Here is a 20,116-nt window from a genome sequence, read left to right as displayed (position 1 = left end):
GCTCTGTCCTCGTCTCACCCACAGCCAGAACAATGTCAGGACCGAGGCCCGTGGTGCTGAGCGGCCCCTCTGGAGCAGGGAAGAGCACTCTGATGAAGAAGCTGATGAAGGACCACGAGAGCATCTTTGGGTTCAGTGTGTCACGTACGTATCCGTGCCAACTGCTAATTAGCCATCGTCCCAGGACATCCTGTCTGAGGAGGAAGTGGGACAGGAGTCGTAGCGTCTCAGATCGATGGTCTGATTCTCCACTGGCTCATAGTTTTTATGTTATGTATAATAGTCAATCTTTTAACGTTTTTGCATTACTTTGAATTATTTTTTAATATAAATAATGGAAGCAACACTTCTAGCTGGCTTTAACTGATGATGACTTTAATGTCTCTTCACAGACACAACCAGAAACCCTCGACCGGGAGAGGAAGATGGCAAAGGTACAGTAGTTCCGGCTCATAACAGATTTGTTTGTGATCCCTTTTCTGTATCTACACAGGTGTTACAAGTAGGGGGTTGATGTTTTTAGCACCTTCAGAAAAGCATGCAGGGGCCCCGGTCATGGATATGAATCTGTAGGAAGGTTTTTTACACCTTCATAAGTACACCTTTTTGTTTCTGCGCCTACTTAACCTGCCCAGTCTTGAAAAATAACGCCCACAAAACTTCTTACTCCAAAGTGAACTGCAGAAAGAACTCCTTTGATAAGTTGATACAAGGGGATAAAACTCTTTTTGTGCCTTTTTTTGCTTTCTCCATAGGGCTTGTCATGTGACAAACAAAAATAGACAAATTATAACGTTTCATGATCTGAGGGATCGGAATCAGACAGTTAACACTTCGGAGTAAAAAGCTCTTGAAAATAGCCCCCTGTGATGCCATGGTAGTGACTCCCAATTCCAGTTATGTGAGGTGTTACGTCCAAAAATCTGTCCTGATTCCACTGTGGCTGCGTATCGATGAATTGCAACCAACCATTAATATTGTTGGAGAAATATCCATAAAGTTAATATTTTTTGGAATATACAGGATCCATCTGAGCTTTCAAATGCTGCCATGAAATACCTTTGTTCTTTTGTGGCCTAGATGCAATTCATGTTTTTAAAAGGAAGTTTGTCTGCGAGCTAATATTCAAATGAAAGCCCAGCAGAGCATTCCAATTGGTTGTTGGTTAGATATTGTAGTGTTTTTATATAATTAGATCAGTATGCTGCGCACCAGCTGGATAGCTCAGTGGATAGCGCCTCTGACCATCTCTGCACCTCAAATTGGAAAACAAGACAACTAAACTTGATCTGGCTGGATATTTAAAAAATCATGATTTAAACACACCTTCTCAATTTCAGCTCAGAGGACAACATCATACACTTGCACACACACCGTCCATGGAACAAATACATTATGATCACTGTGATATTGATTGTTTCCTGTTATGAACCTGGGGTCATCTTTCACTTAACTGTGATTTGAATCCCCTCTCTTCATTTGTGTCTTTCCACTGGGCACACTTCCTCATCATAACATTAATTCATTATACGTAAATGTTCTTACAGACTACCACTACACTACGAGAGAGGCCATGCAGGAGAAAATCGACAACGGAGAATTTATTGAAAATGCTGAGTTTTCCGGCAACATGTATGGAACAAGGTACATATTTATCTCTGCATGAATGCCACCATTTTTTTCATCATCAATAGCAAACTCAGTAAAAGGTCAAATTCAATGCCTTTGCAAGTTGATCACCTTCCAAGAAAAGAACTTCCTCTTCTCCCCGTACAATGAAAATCTGAAAGAAAAGCTAAGTTGATATGAATAGAAATACAGTAAACCCTAGTTACTTACTTAAACTTAGTCTTTATTTTTTCCAAGAGTATTCTCCAATTTACAATGTTTCCTTCAAATGTACAGTTCAACGTAAAGACAAATTATAGTCTACCTTTTCGAATGAAAAAAACTTTTATTTTATTGAAAATCCCTGTTGGTTTGATATAGTTTCATAATGTGACAATTAATTGATTTTCTAGTAAAGCAGCCATAGAAGACGTGCGGGCTCAGAACATAATCTGCATCTTAGACGTGGACATCCAGGGAGTGAATAGGATTAAGGAGACTGACCTGAACCCCATCTACATTTCAATTCAGCCTCCTTCCATGGAGATCCTGGTAAATGGTCAACTTGATGTGCTGCATTAATGTAATATAATACAATATTTTTCCAGCTTATTGTGCAATGAACTTTATTCTTGCGTTTTAGCACAAATGTGCTAATTTATCTTATTTTCTTTATCACATTCACCTAGATTTCCTGTTAAAAAATTCCTATATACATGTTTGTTGTGTAGACATGGACTCTGTGTTGTTAACTTGTGCAGCAGCTCTTGTTCCAGAGATAATTTATTGTTTTATCGTCTTTGTCAGGAAAAACGTCTGAGGGACAGGCAGACGGAAACAGAGGAGAGTTTAGAGAAACGCCTGGAGGCAGCGCGCATCGACATGGAGCTCAGTAAGTTTTATCTGCACTACTTGGACATGATGCTGAAGTTAAAGACAGTCATTGCAGCTGATATTTTCTAGGTATGGAGCCTGGTGTCTTTGATGTTGTGATCATCAACGACGACCTAGAAAGGGCCTACGAGGAGCTGAAAGTTATCCTCAGTGAAGTGAGTAAAACCATAAGATATCCTTGACTTTTATTTTATTGCACAAATACTTTGGGGCTAATGTCAACCTGGCCCATTTATATGCATACCTTTAGGTAAACGCACAAAATGTGAAAAGTATCCATTATCTCTCTTTGTTCAGGAAATCCAAAAAGTTGAAGAGGCCAACAAGTCAAAGTCAGGACCGAGGCCCGTGGTGCTGAGTGGCCCCTCTGGAGAGGAGAAGAGCACTCTGATCAAGAAGCTGATGAAGGACCACGAGGGCATCTTTGGGTTCAGTTTGTCACGTACGTAACCGTGCCAACTGCCTTTTGGCTCTCGCTACAGAACATTCTGTCAGAAAAGGAAGTGGGTCAGGAGTCTCAGTCAGTACGCTTACATGCACAGTTTATTGAAGATTGACTAGGACATCCAATATACAAGCAAGGGAAGAGAATCGATGTATTTAACGACACATGTCCAACTCTGCTACGATAGTTGGCAATGTGCTATCATAGCTCGTTGGTATTGGACCCATTTCAGGTTGACCTAACTTGCTGGCACGCTGCTAACATTTAGCAGGCTGCTAACGCTTATCGAGACGCTAACTAGCAGGCGTGCCTCAAACGGTCAGCGAGGGGCAAACTGGTACTATGTCCAGCTTTGATATGGATAACTGTGCTGCTATGTACATTGCATACATTCTCTACATAGGCACAGCTTTCTAATTATTCCTTTGTTGTTCTTATTCTGTTAGCATTGAATGCTTTTCGACTTCCAGGTAAAAGCCCCATGCGGGAGACTTACCCGTTTTTCACCAACCAGTACCAGTTATTTGGTTTTCCACTGCCAGTGAGCCGGTTCCCGGCCAGAAAAACTAGTTCCAGGGCGGCTCCAGTTTTGATCTGGTCTGGAACTGCGAACCGCTTACTTCAGGGGCCGGGGGAGGGATTATCCTCACCAACCAGACCAACTACAACTTCATGCCCGCCATATCTAAAAACCCTGCTACTACGAGACCTAGGCTAAACATAACATAATTACCAAATGTAATGATCAAATCGACCAGGGTAAATACGCTGTGTTGCCTCTATACGTGTAAAAATAAGACGTTTCCGCCGCTGTTGTTGTGCTTAAAGCTAGCGCTAGCTTTAGCGTTAGCCACAAGAGCAGCGGCGTCCAGCGACGTACACAGACGTTTACAGTGACGTCATGACGTTGCTCTCTTGCCGGCTCCATGGCTGGCTCTGGTCGGTGTGAAACCAACCGGTTCATAACTGGGATAAGGCAGTAACCAGTTTTGAACTGGCCCCAGCACCAGCCCTGAACTGGCTCTTGGTTCTTTTTGTTGTGAAAGGGGTATAGGAAGACAAGCTGGTTCTTAATAGGTTCCCAAGTTGAACCAGCTGCAAACCGACTCCAGCGCCGACCTGGAACTGGAACCTTGTTCCTGTCGGTGGGAAAGGGGTTACTGTGGAGAATGTGCAGACGGCCTAGACCTGGCACAGTCTGATTGACAGTATACATGCTGTGGAAGCTCGGTTCCCAACCGCTTTATCTGGGTGTGTTAGCTCCTTTCAGTCTGACTTACATGTTTACATGTATTTTAAAGGTTCGGTTTGAGTCGGACTAACAGAATACACCGATTTTCTATAACGTCATGTAAATGTACGGCCACAATGGTTTAACTCTCCACTAGCTCATAGTTTTTGTTTTGTATAATATACAATATTTTAAGGTTTCTGCATAATTTATTTATGATGAAAGCAAAACTTCTAGCTGGCTTTTAATGATGATGCTTTTAATGTCTCATCACAGACACAACAAGAAGCCCTCGACCAGGAGAGGAAGATGGCAAAGGTACTGTAGTTCTTGCTCAAAACTGACTTGTTTGTGATCCTCTTGAAAATATCCCCCTGTGATGCCATGTGACTCCCAATTCCATCCTTGTGATTTGTTATGCCCAAAAAATTTCCTGTTTCCACTGTGGCTGAGTATTGATGATTTGCAACCAACCGTTAGCATTGTTGGAGAATGATCCATGAAGTGATTTTTATAGGAATATGGATCCATCTGAGATTTTCAGATGCTGCCGTCACATAGGCCTACTTTTATTCTTTTGTGGCCTAGATGCTGTTCATGTTTTATTTTTACAAAAAAAGTGGACTGTTTGAATAAATTGTTATTAATATAAAATATGTCCGAGTAACACAGCAGTGGATTTTGCTTTGGCCTTGGGACAAAATGAGGTTCTGATCTTAAATAATACATATTCAATGCAATGCAGTTTTCTAGAGAGCTGTTTAAAAGTAACTTTGACTTTTTTTCAGGCTTATCATCTATTTGTTTACAGCACAGCAACTGTTTATTCTACACAGTGTTTCCCTTCAATTCATTACTCCAGTCTGAGCAGACTCCTTCATGTCCTCATGCTAGTGCTATTGCAGAGCCCATTTGTAGTGGTTGTAGAAATGATGTAGGCCTATGGATCTGGTATGGACAATATGATGTGCTATGTAACAATTATACAACTCGCATCTTTAGAAAGTATTTGAAAAAAAACACATTTATCTTCTTTGCATGCACATTTTTTAGATAATGAATGCATCCTTTTTACAATTTCAACACACCGTCTCAATTTCAGCAAAGACGAAAACATCATACACTTGATCACACAATGTCAATCAAACAAAAAATATTATGATCACTGTGATATTAGATAGATAGATAGATAGATAGATAGATAGATAGATAGATAGATAGATAGATAGATAGATAGATAGATAGATAGATAGATAGATAGATAGATAGATAGATAGATAGATAGATAGATAGATAGATAGATAGATAAATACTTTATTGATCCCCCGGAGGAGAAATTCAGGTGTCCAGCAGCAGATAAAAACACATCCATCCATCATACAAGCATTAATAATTACAATTACATAGACCTAAACAATACTAAAATACTAAAAAACTAAAATACTAAAAACTACCACCAATGGTTCTAAAGTGCACATGCATTATTTTAGAGTCCTGTTGTATAGTCAGATGGCAGAAGGAACGAAAGATCTCTTAAAACGTTCCGTTCTGCAGCGCAGAGAGAGCAGCCTGTTGCTACGGTTGCTCCTCTGAGCAGCCATAGTGTCATGCAGTGGGTGTCTGGGGTTACTCAGATTTTGATTGTTTCCTGTGATGAACCTGGGGTCATTTGTCACTAAACTGTGATTTGAATCCCCTCTCTTCATTTGTGTCATTCCACTGTGCACACCTTCATGGCAGAGCCAGAATCATTGAACAATTTTGCATTTTACAGACTACCACTACATTACAAGAGAGGCCATGCAGGAGAAAATTGACAATGGAGAATTTATCGAAAACGCTGAGTTTTCCGGCACCATGTATGGAACAAGGTAAATATTTATCTCTGCATGAATGCCATTTTTTCATCATCAAAAGCAAGCCAAGTTAAATGTCTATGATTTAGATGCATTATTGCTAACATTTCTAATCTTTTTGTGTAATTGTTAAATTTCTTCTAATTCAATGCCTGAGCAAGCTGCTAACTTGCCAAAAGAAAGAACTTCATCTTTATATCATCAGTATAGTCCAGTAACAGATGACGCTTTAACCCCCATTGTATCAAAAAGAGCAACATGGCTGCGGCTCAATACCTTATGCATCAAGTTTAATCTCTACCTCTTATTCGGAAGATAACTCACCGTCACTGCAGCATGAGTCTGAGCAGCTTGGTCCAAGCTGCTTGGATCAATGCAGCGATCCATTTACCTTAGTAACTCCCATAGTCTGAGCGGAAGAACATCACAAGATTACACTCTAAATAACGGGTTGGGTTGGACATGGTGAAGCACGTCCATGTTCAGATGTTTAATGCAGGTTTATTTAAAAAAGCCCTGTTAGTTTGATTTAGTCTAATAATATGACGATGCATTGCTTCTCTAGTAAAGCAGCCATAGAAGACGTGAAGGCTCATAACATAATCTGCATCTTAGACGTGGACATCCAGGGAGTGAATAGGATTAAGGAGACTGACCTGAACCCCATCTACATTTCAATTCAGCCTCCTTCCATGGAGATCCTGGTAAATGTCCAACTTGGTGTTCTGCATTAATGTAATATAATACAATATTTCAATGTACTTTTAGCTTATTGTATTCATTGAACTTCATTCTTGTTTCTTCAGCCTGGTGTGTTCGATGTTGTGATCATCAACGACGACTTAGAAAGGGCCTACGAGGAGCTGAAAGATGTCCTCAGCGAAGTGAGTAAAACCATAAAATATCTTTGGCTTTTATTTTGTTTAACAAGTACTTTAGGGATAATGTCTACGAGGTCCTTTAATATTCATACAATTAGTTAAATGCACACAATCTAAAAAGGTTTCCCTCAACTCTTTTCGTACAGGAAATCCAAAAACTTTAGGAGGCCAACAAGTCATAGAAGGAAACAGTAACTCAGGCTTTCTGCTGCAGGACGGAAAAACACGTTTGACTGTGCCCCGAATAACTCCATCGTCACCGATTCAATTCTCTTTTGGAGAAAATATTGTTTTTCTTTTAACCTCCACTTATGTGTTCAGAGGTTTGCTCAGGAAAAATTCATGCTCGGCGGTGCTCAGAAAGAAAAGCGGGACTAAGAACATGGGTTTTGTTAAATGTAGTCAAATTAATTTAATTTCCATACATTTCTGCCAGCTGGCATGTCAAATAAAGATAATGGGTACAGTTGCCAAATTCACTGTTACATTTGGCCTTTATAACCCAAAGTTTGGATCTGGCCTTTCCACAGGTTTGGAGTACACATCAGTAGCACCAGCAGTCAGTGTGTAGTGCTACTGCAGAATGCTTGTGAAGTTAAGAAAATAGTAACTCTTTTAGGTGTTTTGTTTGTTGAACTCAATTCATTCATAGTTAAGAGTATTTAAAAAAAAATTTGATTCATGTTTATGACTGATATCGTGTAATTAAAATCCTTACTCATATGCTGAACGTCATCTAAATGAAGTCTGTGCATCTGAGATACTTTTACCACTGCATATCTTACACTTAAAAATGCATCTATGCTTGTGTGTTTGTATGCAAATGAGACTGAATAAAGAATGTTAGGACAAAGAAATTAACACGTGTGCCATTTTATTTAATCTTCCATTTACCAACTCATTCAGATAATGAGTGATCCAGAATGTATTATGAATCGTCCAATAATACCCACCAATCTAATTGATTTTCCATTCATACATCTTCACTTTAAGGCAAAATGTATACATTTCTAAATACAACATATCACTCAGCAAACTTCTGTCCATATGAAGAACAGCACAGAAATGTTTCACTTTAAGGCCGAACATGTGCATCTGTCTAAACAAAAGTTTCTTGTTTTGGGAAACTCATGCGCATGTGTACACTGGTTGCTTAGATGAACCAAAGCACACATAATGCCTTGCCCTCACATTTACAAGCTAATGGATTAATACACTTGGAAAAACTCTTTAAGACGAAGCAAATTTTCAAAATCATAGGATACCAAAATGATTATAGAAATCTGACCTGGCTCCAGCTAGCCAGAAAAAAGCCACACAGGAAACATTCATCTGAAAAGAAACGTGCTGCTTATAAAGCTGCATAGTTGGTGAAAGGAAACCCCGTGGTGTTGCGTCACTGGAAGAAGGGACCCTGAAGCTTTGTGTGGACCTGTTCCCGTTTCTCCTCCTTCTGCTTGAGGCAATCTTTGAGCTTGTCTGTAGAGAAACACACTTTGGAGAGTCGGCCTTTGTGTGGGGCACGGTGGGCGCGCAGCCATTGGTTGTGGAGACACTCGGCTGCAGTGGGTCTCCCCCTATATTCAAATTAGAATATACACATTTACGTTTCTAATTCACAAATAGAACATTTCAAGCAAATAATCTTTGCTTTGGTTTGCAAATACAGTAAGAAGAATGACAACTCGAAAACAGCATTTATGTTAGTCAAGTTGCACTTATGCAGAGGACATTTTAGGAGAGGCTCTAACCAGGATTTGTTATTGAGGCTGCTCTTCATGAAGTTTAAGGCTCCTTCTGACAGACCAGGGTAACAGCGTCCAAACTGGATTTTCCCCTTCTTGATGTTCTTGTCTTGCTCCCAGCTGTGCTCTGCATGGAACGGGTTGTCGGCACTCAACCTAGCAAAGAAAAGAGAAATAATTAGTTCATAATTCAGCATTTTGGATTCATTCAGCAGCATTGCTAACATTTCACAATCTAAGCTAAGTGTTACTTGTGTGGACTGAACTAATGAGCCCACAAAACTAAAACTTACAAAGTTAAAGCTGGGGTATATGATTTGGGGAGAAAATAGCAGTTGGGATAGAGATTCGAATCCAAATACCTCAACCGCTCCACTTGTTCTCTTTGGTCCCTCCCTGACACGCTACACCAACAACGTCGGTGCCAAAGTGAATGGACAGTCCCAACAGCCAATAAGAACAGAGAATCAGATTTTTTTTCCCCCCTCGCTCTGATTGGTCAAAGTGTACCGCTCATGTTCACTTTGATCAGAAATCATATACCCCAGCTTTAAAAATAATTGTTTCTAAAGAAAGAAAACCTTTCGGTTCAAAGATTCAATTGTTTATTTCTCATCCAACAATTACTTGGCTTTGTTCTGATGTTGCGATAACTAGTTTGCAAAAGTAGTATGAATATATTACTGTAAGAAGTCAGAAGTAATTTTAATCCAAGAAACACAGTTGGAAACTTTCTCAAAACAGAAAATATATGCAGCTATAGCTGTATCTCTGTACTTACATGATGAACGACAGAAATCCAATGGCCCAAATGTCAGTTTCAGGCCCGACACCCTGACCTTCCAGGATTTCCGGAGCTTTAGGAAGGACAATATAAACTGACAAAACAGACAGACATTGTTCATAAAGTGTTCTGCTGTTACTGACATTGCTACATTCACTCACATGCTTCATTTTCTAAAATTTGTAGAAAAAAATATCAAACCGGAAAGAAAATATATATTTTTTTATATTAAAAAAGAAAATGGACTTGGGTGGTTAGGATATGGTAGCTAGGGTCAGCTGACGAAGTTAGGATGAATTAATTCCATCCATCAATCCATCCTCTCTTAAAGCATGTGTACCTTTGCTGCGGGTGTCTGTAGGAGGCCATGACAGTAAGAGGTTTAGTACATTAAAATAATCTATAACACCACGAGCATCATCACAATCGATCAGTTTCCCCCTTTCAAAATAAAACCAAGTAGCACACAAGTACCTTTGCTGTCCGACAGGCCCTGGATGTGTTCAACGGTGAGAGGCTGACCGGGTGTGAAGGACTGTGCTGAGCCCAAATCAACTATCTTCAGTTGGTTACAATCATCCACCAGCATGTTGTCTGACTTCAGGTCCAGGTGGATGACCCGACGGCTGTGAAGGTAGTCCACTGCGCTCAGAATCTGAAGCAGCAGCTCTGCTACGTGAGTCTCTGCGTATTGCTCTCTGAGAGGGCACAATCAAATAAGCATAGGTTTGTTAGAAATACATTTGTGACGGATTGACATAAATGGCTACAGGTTGAACAAAACTAGCCTTTATGACATAGTTCTGAAGCATAGATAATAATTTTTCAAATATATTATTATTACAGCTTGTGGTTATTTGGCTCATTTCGTTATCTTAAATCTGTATTAAATTGACCTTGTTTTGTTTAGATTCCGTTTAAACTACATCCAATTAAATAGTTTGCTGTAACACAAGCATGGCCTCTCGAGGGGAAATTTTGCCTGTTGGCTCTAATCTTCGTTTTTTTTTTTTAGGAAATATATAGTGATCATTTCTACTTGTATAATTTCTCTTATTAGGAGTTAAAGAAGAGAAGGAATATGAAGGCTTTCCTATGTAATATACATGGTCCCCTGATGAAATTCTTGTTTATTTAAAACCAGAACTAGGATTTGCCACAGTCATTATTAAATCCTTATATATTTTCTTTCTATTATAAATTAAAAAAACTAAATAATTATACATAAGCATCTAAAGCAACTTTCACGCCTATGATGGCCAGATATCTTGCTTTAAAACAAAGTATTTGCAGAAAAATCGACCACCTACCTACTCACATTGACGTCTGGTAGCGTTGCAAAAAAAGAAAAAAAATGAATTCCTGGTATTTTTCCCTTTGTACATAAATCCATACACAAAGCATTTTGTTTTTGGCCTATGTTTTGTCAAGCCGTCCTTTACCTTGCTGCCAGACTGTACAGCAGCTCCTTGCCGGGACAGAGCTCCTCCACTAACACCAGGTAGCGGGGGGTGATATAGGCACAGTGCAGCTGCACCAGGTGGGAGTGATGAAGCTTCTTCAGCAGCTGATATTCCCTCAGCACCAACTGCCTCTGCTCCGCTTGGTAAGTGGAGATCTTGGCAGCAAACACTTGGCTGGTCTCTACATCTCTGCACAGGGTTATTACGCTGAAACGGCCCCTAAGAGAGAAGAATACTTAAGATGATGAGTCCTAGAAAAAGGCCACAATGTTTGGCCAATTATTGCATTTTTATTTGCAAGAGAAAGAGGGAGGAACAAGATAGGAACAAGACAGTTTTTTTCTCATGCACACTGCAGTCCTTTGTGAATGAGCAGGTAAGGGATCATGCTCCTGAAGTGTGTTTCTTACTTAGAACACTAAAGTACAGTAAAGAATTAAAGTATGTTATCAAATATATCAGAAACTTGAGACATTTTCAAATATATCCAATATATCCACGTGCAAATTAACTACTACAGTAAATAAAACCATTGACATTGTTATTTTGATCAGTATGGAGTAAACTGGAGTTTCTAATAGTTTTGCTTGGAAATTGCAGCTTCTGCTTAAAAATCCCACCTGTTGATCTCGGAGAGGAAATTGTAGTTTTTGTGTGCTGTCTGGCCTTCTGACTTGCTGACCTTTGACCCCAGTAACTCGGTCTGGATGAGAGGAATGTGAGTCTCTGTACAACGGAGCAAAAACAGGTGAAAACTCTGTCCCCCTCTAGGGAGACACTGTATGTAACACTGCACTAGCTGACCAGTATATCATTCATACATTTAAAACATCTGGCAATGGTTACAAAAAACGTCGTAGACTACTGGGGGAAAAAAAGGCGATCAGACATGTACAACAAACACGCATGGTCATGTCTGAGAGTATTTTTTTCTTGCCTTCAGGATGAGTAGACAAGACCACAGGTGCTGAAGCATCACTGAAAGGTCCTGCTCCTATCTTGGTGATGCAGCCTATCCTGAACACATAAGAAGCTCCTCTTGGTAAATCCTTCGCCACATAACAGCTGTCCGTCACCTCCTCCGACAGGACCGTCCATTCCCGACCTGGGGTGGGGTGGGGGGGGGGGGGGGGGGGGGCACAGGATGCATGAATTTTACTGTGGAACATAGACTTACAGCACATTTGTATGAGAATCTTACAGCTTTGACTTACTGGAAAAATTTGCAAGACATTTGGTTTCTTTTTAACACATACCACCAATTTCCGTGAACTCACCATCTGTACAGTACTGCACACAGTAGGTGACAGGGTCACTGGACTGCACTGGTCTCCAAACCAGCAGCACTCCCCCTCCTTCTAACTGCAGCACTTCAGCCTTACTGGGACGGACTGGCAGACCTAGAAATTATGGAGTACAACTAGTCTTATAGCAAAATGAAGACAGCAGGATTAAAGACTGAGAAAACTCTTATAGAATATAGCTTATTCAATACCTTTTGACATTTTGAATGCAGGTATTTTAAAAGAAGGCAAGAGTTTGGAGGTCCTCTTTTTTGGACTCTCAGTGGGAGATGATCCTCTTACTATTGGCCCTGTTAAAAAAAGACAAAAAAAATTGAAATAAAAACATTGGATTGGAACAAGTGCCTGTCAAATGACTATATAGATGCACAATATGGTATAACTGAGACTACGGAATGGGTCAGGTAATTTAAAGTAAAGTAATATTTTCTGGTGTCTAGATTATTATAATAATAATTGCATAGCTCTTTTCCTTAATATAAATGCTGCTTTAACATAATTTAATGTTAAATGAGAAAAATACATTATGAATTAGTTGAATTAGCTCACCTCCTTTACTCAAATCCTCCTTAGACCTGGAGAACAGCTTGGTCAGGCTTGAGGCTGAAGCTCTCATTTTCTTCCTCAAAGACATGGTGGGAGTGTCTGGCTTCATGATCTCTCCTAGTGTGGGTCCTAACTCTGTGTTATCCAGCTGGGAGTATGAATGGCCGGTCCAGGACTGCCTGCGGAAGATCTTCAGCAGTCCAAGCTTGGGTGACTTTCCCGTTGGTGGCCTGGCTAGTTCGAGGGCAGGAGCGGATGCATGCCTCTGGAGGCCATGGCCTTCCTTCTTGTCTTTGGCCCTGGGGGGCCTCTCTGGAGCCTGGAGAGAAGAGAGACTGGGGCTTGCTGTTAGTAAGTTAGGGTTGGAGCGGGTGCGGTTACGTGGCGGTGCCTGGGGAAACACGCTTCTGGGTTTAACTTCATGGAATGGGCGTGGGGATGGCGAAATCAGATGCTCCCCCTGATCGTCATACCCTTCACTCTCTCCGGACTTGTATCTTCCACTGACATGACTGTGACACAGTTCCTCATAGGAGCCCAGTCTACTCGAAGACTCAGAGCTTCCAAGTTCCAAAATAGACCCAGCCAGAGACCCCTGGGAGCCAGCAAATGTGTCGTGCTCGGTCTGCTTCTGATCCATCCTTATTCTGTCTCCAGCGACAAAGCTCGAGCTAATGAGCGATCCGCCCACCGTGTGCGTTCCTTGCATTGGGGCGACAGAGCCTCTTCTTCTTGGCGGTCGGCGTGGGCCCGGGATGGCCAACAACTTTCCCCCTGTCGCTTCGTTGTCTGTGAAATCCTCCTTCAGACTTTGAGAGCCTTCTTCTTCTCCCTCGCCCGACTTGGTACGCATAGGCGAGCTGGGCGATCGACGGGAATACTCATCCAGAGACCTGCTCCTCCTGTGAGGGGGGGCATTGGCGTGGGCGAGGGCAACGCCACTGTCAAAGGAACAGGACTTCTGCATCGTGGGCTGGACAGATCCCCGTCTCTGGCTGCGATTGGTCTCCGGTTCATCCTCCACATACTCGATGAGAGGCTCATTTAAACGACCCGAAAAGCTTCTCCGGAGTGGTTTGCGGCCCCTCTCCTGCTTTTTGGCCTGGAATTTGTCCCGTAATGTCATGTGTCTGGCGGACAAGGGGGATAGCTGATGAGAGCTGCTGTAGAAAGTGCTTCGGATGAGGCTGCCGCGAGGGATACGGCCTCCGTCGCTCCCCGAACCCTCGTCCCCATCAGAAAGGTAGAGAGACTGAGTACTGTCTTTGCTGAACCTACGCGCCCTCGGCGGTGTCAGTTGGCTCGATGCATTTGACGACGCAACTGACTGCCTGCTTATACTCCGCTCTAGTACACTGCTCCTTCCTAGCATCTCCCCATCCTCTTCCTCCCCTAATGTCACCTCCTCTTCCTCCTCCGTATCCAGGTGAAGTTTGGCAAAAGGTCGAGGGATCTGCGATCTCTCCGGTAAAGGGTCGTAGTCCTCCTCTGTCTCGTCCTCCTCCTCAGTCGGGCTGCAGTGCTGGAAGAAGTCCCAAGAGTCGGCTTCATCGTACTCAGAGGAGGAGCCACTGCTCATAGAGGTGCTGCTGTGGTCCTGGGGCTCGCGAGGGACTGTCACCGCAGTCTCCCTGAGTGGAGCATCCAGCAGCTCAGGGATGGGCCTCAACGTGAGAACTGACCCAATGCAAGTCAAAGAACGCTGGGGAGATGAATGGGAAAGATGCTTGTTGAGACACTGTATATAGTCAAGATGTTTTCTTTTAGGGAGATTATTTTATCAACTTCAAGATTATAAACATTACAAGAAACCAGTTTGTACAGGTGGTTGTCTTTCAATGAATAATACAGTACAGGGGAGGTAACTCACCTGCCATTTCCTTTTTGAGATGAAGACTTTCAAACTCTTTGTGTTGATTTCATCAGTATCTTCTCCTGCATTTATGTCCTGAACACAGTAACAACGATTGGTGTGTTTAAATATGGTCCTCGTATGTTTTTGAATACAGGAAAGCTTGACAACAACACCTATTGTGCGATGATTCCTCTCACCTGGATCCATTCATGGCTCAAGCACTCAAAAGCAGATGGTCTTTTCCTAGGTACAGGAACATTGGGAGTAGTCAGATTTATATGCTGCATCAGGGTGTACTAGGAATATTTTTATATTAACATAGAATACAATGTAATATGAAAGGGGTGCTTGTCCAGCCACAAGGAATTATCGGCCTAGTTAATATAGAGCATAGCTTTCAGCCACTTTTGCCAGTATTGTGGTTGAGCCCTACAAGATATGACTTGTCACCAAGGGTTCAAAATTATCTGAGTAAAGCTTTAACATCAATACAATAAAACATTAAAATTAATTTTAATTTTAGGCTATGTTAGGTTATGTTTAATTTGTGGAACCATATGGGGCACTGCCATACTCGATGTTTAGAAAACATATTTGGTGACTTTGCAATTTTGTGTGTGACTGGATTGATGATGCAGTGTAAGCAATAGTAAAACGTGTTTATCTACTCTGGATCTGGTTGAAGGAGCATTTGGAGAAAGTCCTGGGCCTCGGGGCTCCTATAGTTGATATCTAGGTCATCCCAGTTCAGAGTCCCCTCCTCCACCCTTAGCAGAGTAGCACGGTCCGTCTCACCCACAAAAGGGCATCTGCATACGAGACTGTCAACATAAAGAGTGAACTAAATATTCAACAGAAACTCTCACGTGTCATACACTCAGCTTTTTTAGAAACTTTATTTTATTTAGAAGATTCTGAGGGTATAACCAAAAAAGTGTTGTGATACATACCATAAATAGGCGATAACACCTACAGACCTGACAGAAGGAATAAGAGGTATTAATACATTGTCTTGTTTGTTCTGTAATATACAGTTGTACAGAGAAAAGTATTGTCCATAATAAATGTGCACAAATTCACCAAATGTATTACTATCTGATGCATATCTCAAATCAACAAATAAGTAATTAAACTCACCAAATATCAGTGGCCACAGTGACTGGTTCCTGGTGAACAATCTCAGGGGAAACAAACTCTGGTGTACCAATCATACTGTATTGGTGTCTGGATGTGTCTATTTCTTGGCAGAAGCCAAAGTCACAGATCTTTATTTCATCTCTGGGCGGATATACCATGAGGATATTATCAGGCTGAAGGGAATATAAATATAAATGGAGTTAAGAACTAAATGAAAAATAATGTCATTGAAACCTCAACAGTGTAATGTTGATTGAACTGGAAATCTCACTCACTTGAATGTCCAGATGCAAAATGTTCATGCTGTGAATGTGTGCAACTCCTTCAAGGATTTGCTGGATGTATGACTGAACCTGAAATCAAATATAAAAACATTAGTTTGGTGCATTCCTAATATTGCAGGAGAAAATTATGCTTAGGGAATTAATGTCAGTGTGTACCTCTTTCTCAGAGACTGATCCTTTCAGTAATAAATGGTCCAGAAGACCGTGAGAACAGCAGCTAGAAATGGTGTTAAAGAACTCTTCACTATAATACAAATCGGACTCAACAACGAGTGACGATATTGTGACATTTAACATGAAGGATACATTTCTGTGATCAGCACCAGAGTGCGTCTTGTGCAGAAGAAGTCCAGCAGACAGGCCACTCTGGGGTGAGCCAGTCGGGAGAGCAAGTCTCTCTCCTGGAAGGCCCTGGTCCGAGTGCTGCTTCTCAGGGGCAGAAACTTGGCAGCGAACACTTCACATGTCCTTCTGTGGACCACACGCTTTACAACCCCAAATGCTCCCCTAAAAAACAAAGGGATTATGATGGATCATATCCGATTGAAATATGGGGGCTTATGGGAGGGTTAGTACTACATCAATATAAAGTTCATGTCCACCTTCCAATTTCCTCGTGGACATCATAGACAGAGAATAACTTCCTTCTTTTCCCCAGCTCCACTTCTCTCTCCTGACGCTCCAGTGGACCTGCAGATAATAAAAAGCATGCCTTAATGCTTAGGCTACATTGGTTATTGGCATTTGGTAAGGTTTTACAAGTACATCTGATTAAGTAACTATCGTGTGTCTGTAGAGGTATAATACCAATCAGAGCCGGCCCAAGCCTTCAGGGGGCCCTAAGCGAAATATGATTAGGGGGCCCCCCTCCAATGTTAGCGCTGCTGAAACTATAGATCTTTGTTAAATATCATTCACACACCCAGTGTTTTCCGCTAGTGCCTCCACTGTGCAGCTGTGCGAAAGTATTAGACAGCCGAGATTCAGACGCTCCTAGGGGGATCCGGGGGTATGCCCCCCCGGGAGATTTTTTTAACCTTTTTAAAGTGAAATGCATGAATCTGGTGCACTTTGAGAGGAAAATTAAGAGGCTAAATCTGAAAAATGTTGTGTGAACAAATAATTTGGAGACACTGGGTCAGATGAATTAGAAGCTATTTAAGAAGGACACATGGATTTTCCATAAAAATATTAATATAAAATAAAACATTATGGAGGGTCCTCTGGGTTGGGCTTGGAGCTCTTTTTCTTTTACTGGACATATTTCTCTGTATTATAGTGAATGCATTTAAATGCAGTGTGAGGAACTAAGCAGAAGAACTCTGTTGTCCAGCTACTGTATCTTTTTTTCCACAGACAAGGCTGAAATAGGCTATAGACTATACACAGTGTATGGGCAACTGAGGGCAGCCCCATTTCCAATTGTTTTTAAATAAACTCAATACACACTGTGCATGGATGTGAACGTGACATGATCAGATAATTTCGGATTTCCTCCCAGATGAACTGATTAAATTTTTAGGCTATTAATTATCTAGACCAAAATATTTTATTCCTTTTTTTGTATGATAACTGACATTTGCATAATATGATGTTAATATCAAACACACAAACTAAAAAAAATAAAATAAAAAAAAGGGAGGGGGCCCCCCAGGGCAGTCGGGGGCCCTAAGCGGCCGCTTAGTTCGCTTATGCCTCGGGCCGGCTCTGATACCAATGTGTAGCAGCATTGCTGTTGTCTCACCTTCCTCCACCGTCAGCTCAGCCTGGCATGTGGCATGGCCGGAGTCATTGTAGGCAAAGCAGGTGTATATGCCACTGTCCTCACCCTCTGGGCACACTATGGTCACTGAGCAGCGAGCACCTTGCTGTACTATCTGCACATTCTCATTGGCTGTGAACTCTTCACCATCCTCCAATCAAAGAAGCAAGGGGTAAAGTTTTAATATCGACCAGGTCTACAAATCTGTGTCAAATGTTTCACCTATGTTTCCCCAGTTTTTACAGGTTGTAGTACATAGATAAAAGCGTACTTGTATGTAAGGAATATGATATTTTGTGCATCCCATAAATCATGTCACTACAAAGCCATTATATATATATATATATATATATATATATATTTATTTATTTATATACAAAACTCCTTCAGGTGGGACCCACTGATCCACAATGCTCTTACCTTGTACCACTCTATCTTAGGAGTAGGTCTTCCTGTGATGATGGCAGTGAATTTAGCTGGTTGCCCAGGCTGCACACACAGGTCCTCAGTGGGTACCTGTATGGAAGGAGGAGCTGAATAGGAGATTTGATCAGTTAGTGATCACACACAGTTTGATAGCAGTCATACGTCTAATAATTTAGAGACAAGTTTACCCTCTGTAATTTCCTGCATTGACTCTGAGATGTAGATCTCTTCCTCTTCGTCCTCTAGGTAACGCAGAGGCTGCTGTAGAGCCGGATCTATGGATGTCGAGGCAGGAACAGCTTCTTCAGCACTACATTCCACTCTGCAGGCAAAATTCATATAAAATGAAAATGTAATTATTAAAATAATACCAATCCAGTCCAGGAATTTATTATAAGATTTATATGTTTACTCTTACTAAACTTACAGTTCAGGGTGTTCAGGAGGGAAGAGCATCTTAGCAATCGAGGTAGGGCTGAAATCAGTCTGTAACCATTTCTTCACAAAGGCTGTGGACCAGCCCTCCGAGTCTGCATCTATGAAATTCAAGATGCCACTCAGCAGGAATTTATGGGTTGGACACTTCCAATAAGAATATATTTTTAAAAATATACTTTGAGGAATTATCTTTTTGCCTTGACTGTAATGTGAGCATGCATACTGAATCATTAAAAAGAGAAAGTGGAAAGGTACATTACCTTACAGACTGGAAGCAGAAACAATTAATTTCTTACCTCGGTAAGTAGGGTTTAACCCCACTAACCCAACACATCAACAGGACATGGGCCAATGCCCACTCCTGCATAGAAGTAAAGGTAACACCTGCCCAGCACATGACCATCTTGTGTTGGTAGGAGTGAAGAGTTAGCTGGGCATGCGTTGGCAAGAGGAGAAATGCTGAGTGGTTATTTGTTATCATGACAGAGATGACTGACATGGAACGGTCCATGTGAGAAAGTTCCTGCTTTAGGAATAGTAGAGGGAAGATGGAGAAACATGAGGATTATGAACAATGAAAGGGCAAACATGGGGAACCAGTGACAAATCCATAAAAAATATATTCTGATTTTACTGAGACAACTCTATGTTCCATACGAAGAATATAGTATGTCAAAAGGTTTCATCAACATTTAATAATGCAATTTAATTAAAATATTTTTTTACTCATTTATACTACTTTAAATGCTGACATTGCAGACCCTATCTGATAGTAACAATGGGGAATTAATAGGTACTAGCACGGATGGAAAATCACTACATAATGTAACAGAGTAAGGGGTATACTTTCCATCTCTTTAAATTATATCACCACTGTTAGTTCAGGGATACTCAAGGTGCAGTACACTTGAAAAGTACACTTTCAGATCCTAAGGGAAATGATTGAGTCTGTGGAAAGTGAAAAGATGATGAAAAACACTCAAACATTCCATACAATATTATGTATCAATGTCTTTTCATGGGTGAGGATGCTGGGAAGTGTAGTATGGTGTCTATGTTGAATGGTATCCACTAGATCCCTCTGGGTTATGGCATTAGATCGGTTGTTATTCTTAGGTTTTCCTCACATGTCAGGTGATCCATACAACTGAGTGTAAGTGCTTGCAACTCACCACTGGTCAAATGAACAAATGAAGTGAATGATACAAAACTGATTAAAATTGGTTATTTGCAGGTATTAGGTCAGCAATGAAAATGTTTAAGTTTGGTTTAATGTGGCAAAACTGAGACAGAGAGTGTGCATTTGAAGTATGCATGAGCAATCACATGCCACTTTTAAGAACAGTAAGCATCCTGGACAATCACTTCACTCTAATGACAATATTAGAATTGGAAAAAGAGAAATGGAAATTGAAGTTCAGGGGTGCTTTTAGCGTATGCATTCAACCATATTATTC

General features: G+C 41.1%; 2 protein-coding genes across 2 annotated transcripts in view; one reads left to right on the top strand and one right to left on the bottom strand.

Annotated features, from left to right (window-relative positions):
- Nucleotides 1-32: 32 nt before the first annotated feature.
- On the top strand, nt 33-7,293 carry LOC307254425 (guanylate kinase-like; the record flags this gene model as incomplete). Its single annotated transcript, XM_080032816.1, has 12 exons — nt 33-144; nt 393-434; nt 1,548-1,644; nt 2,022-2,160; nt 2,416-2,500; nt 2,572-2,657; nt 2,800-2,944; nt 4,455-4,496; nt 5,953-6,049; nt 6,600-6,738; nt 6,841-6,918; nt 7,237-7,293. The coding sequence occupies 12 exons, from the start codon at nt 33-35 to the stop codon at nt 7,291-7,293; spliced, it is 1,119 nt and encodes a 372-aa protein (XP_079888942.1).
- Nucleotides 7,294-8,311: 1,018 nt separating this feature from the next.
- Nucleotides 8,312-20,116, bottom strand: part of obscna (obscurin, cytoskeletal calmodulin and titin-interacting RhoGEF a) — a gene marked incomplete at both ends in the record, with an annotated part of 41,061 nt that continues 29,256 nt past the window's right edge. The window contains 23 exons of the mRNA XM_080032815.1: nt 8,312-8,492; nt 8,667-8,816; nt 9,442-9,538; nt 9,919-10,142; nt 10,887-11,126; nt 11,528-11,633; nt 11,845-12,012; nt 12,185-12,307; nt 12,403-12,501; nt 12,761-14,459; nt 14,628-14,705; nt 14,810-14,855; nt 15,281-15,433; nt 15,563-15,589; nt 15,750-15,922; nt 16,025-16,102; nt 16,190-16,250; nt 16,340-16,540; nt 16,636-16,723; nt 17,778-17,946; nt 18,216-18,328; nt 18,410-18,543; nt 18,649-18,757. Of these exons, the coding sequence (XP_079888941.1) occupies nt 8,312-8,492; nt 8,667-8,816; nt 9,442-9,538; nt 9,919-10,142; nt 10,887-11,126; nt 11,528-11,633; nt 11,845-12,012; nt 12,185-12,307; nt 12,403-12,501; nt 12,761-14,459; nt 14,628-14,705; nt 14,810-14,855; nt 15,281-15,433; nt 15,563-15,589; nt 15,750-15,922; nt 16,025-16,102; nt 16,190-16,250; nt 16,340-16,540; nt 16,636-16,723; nt 17,778-17,946; nt 18,216-18,328; nt 18,410-18,543; nt 18,649-18,757 (4,517 nt within the window). The remainder of the gene's footprint in view (nt 8,493-8,666; nt 8,817-9,441; nt 9,539-9,918; nt 10,143-10,886; nt 11,127-11,527; nt 11,634-11,844; nt 12,013-12,184; nt 12,308-12,402; nt 12,502-12,760; nt 14,460-14,627; nt 14,706-14,809; nt 14,856-15,280; nt 15,434-15,562; nt 15,590-15,749; nt 15,923-16,024; nt 16,103-16,189; nt 16,251-16,339; nt 16,541-16,635; nt 16,724-17,777; nt 17,947-18,215; nt 18,329-18,409; nt 18,544-18,648; nt 18,758-20,116) is intronic.

This window comes from Ammodytes marinus (assembly GCF_949987685.1).
Source record: "Ammodytes marinus genome assembly, chromosome: 8".
Taxonomy (NCBI): Eukaryota; Metazoa; Chordata; class Actinopteri; order Uranoscopiformes; family Ammodytidae; genus Ammodytes; species Ammodytes marinus.
This window is presented reverse-complemented; position numbering and strand designations above follow the sequence as displayed.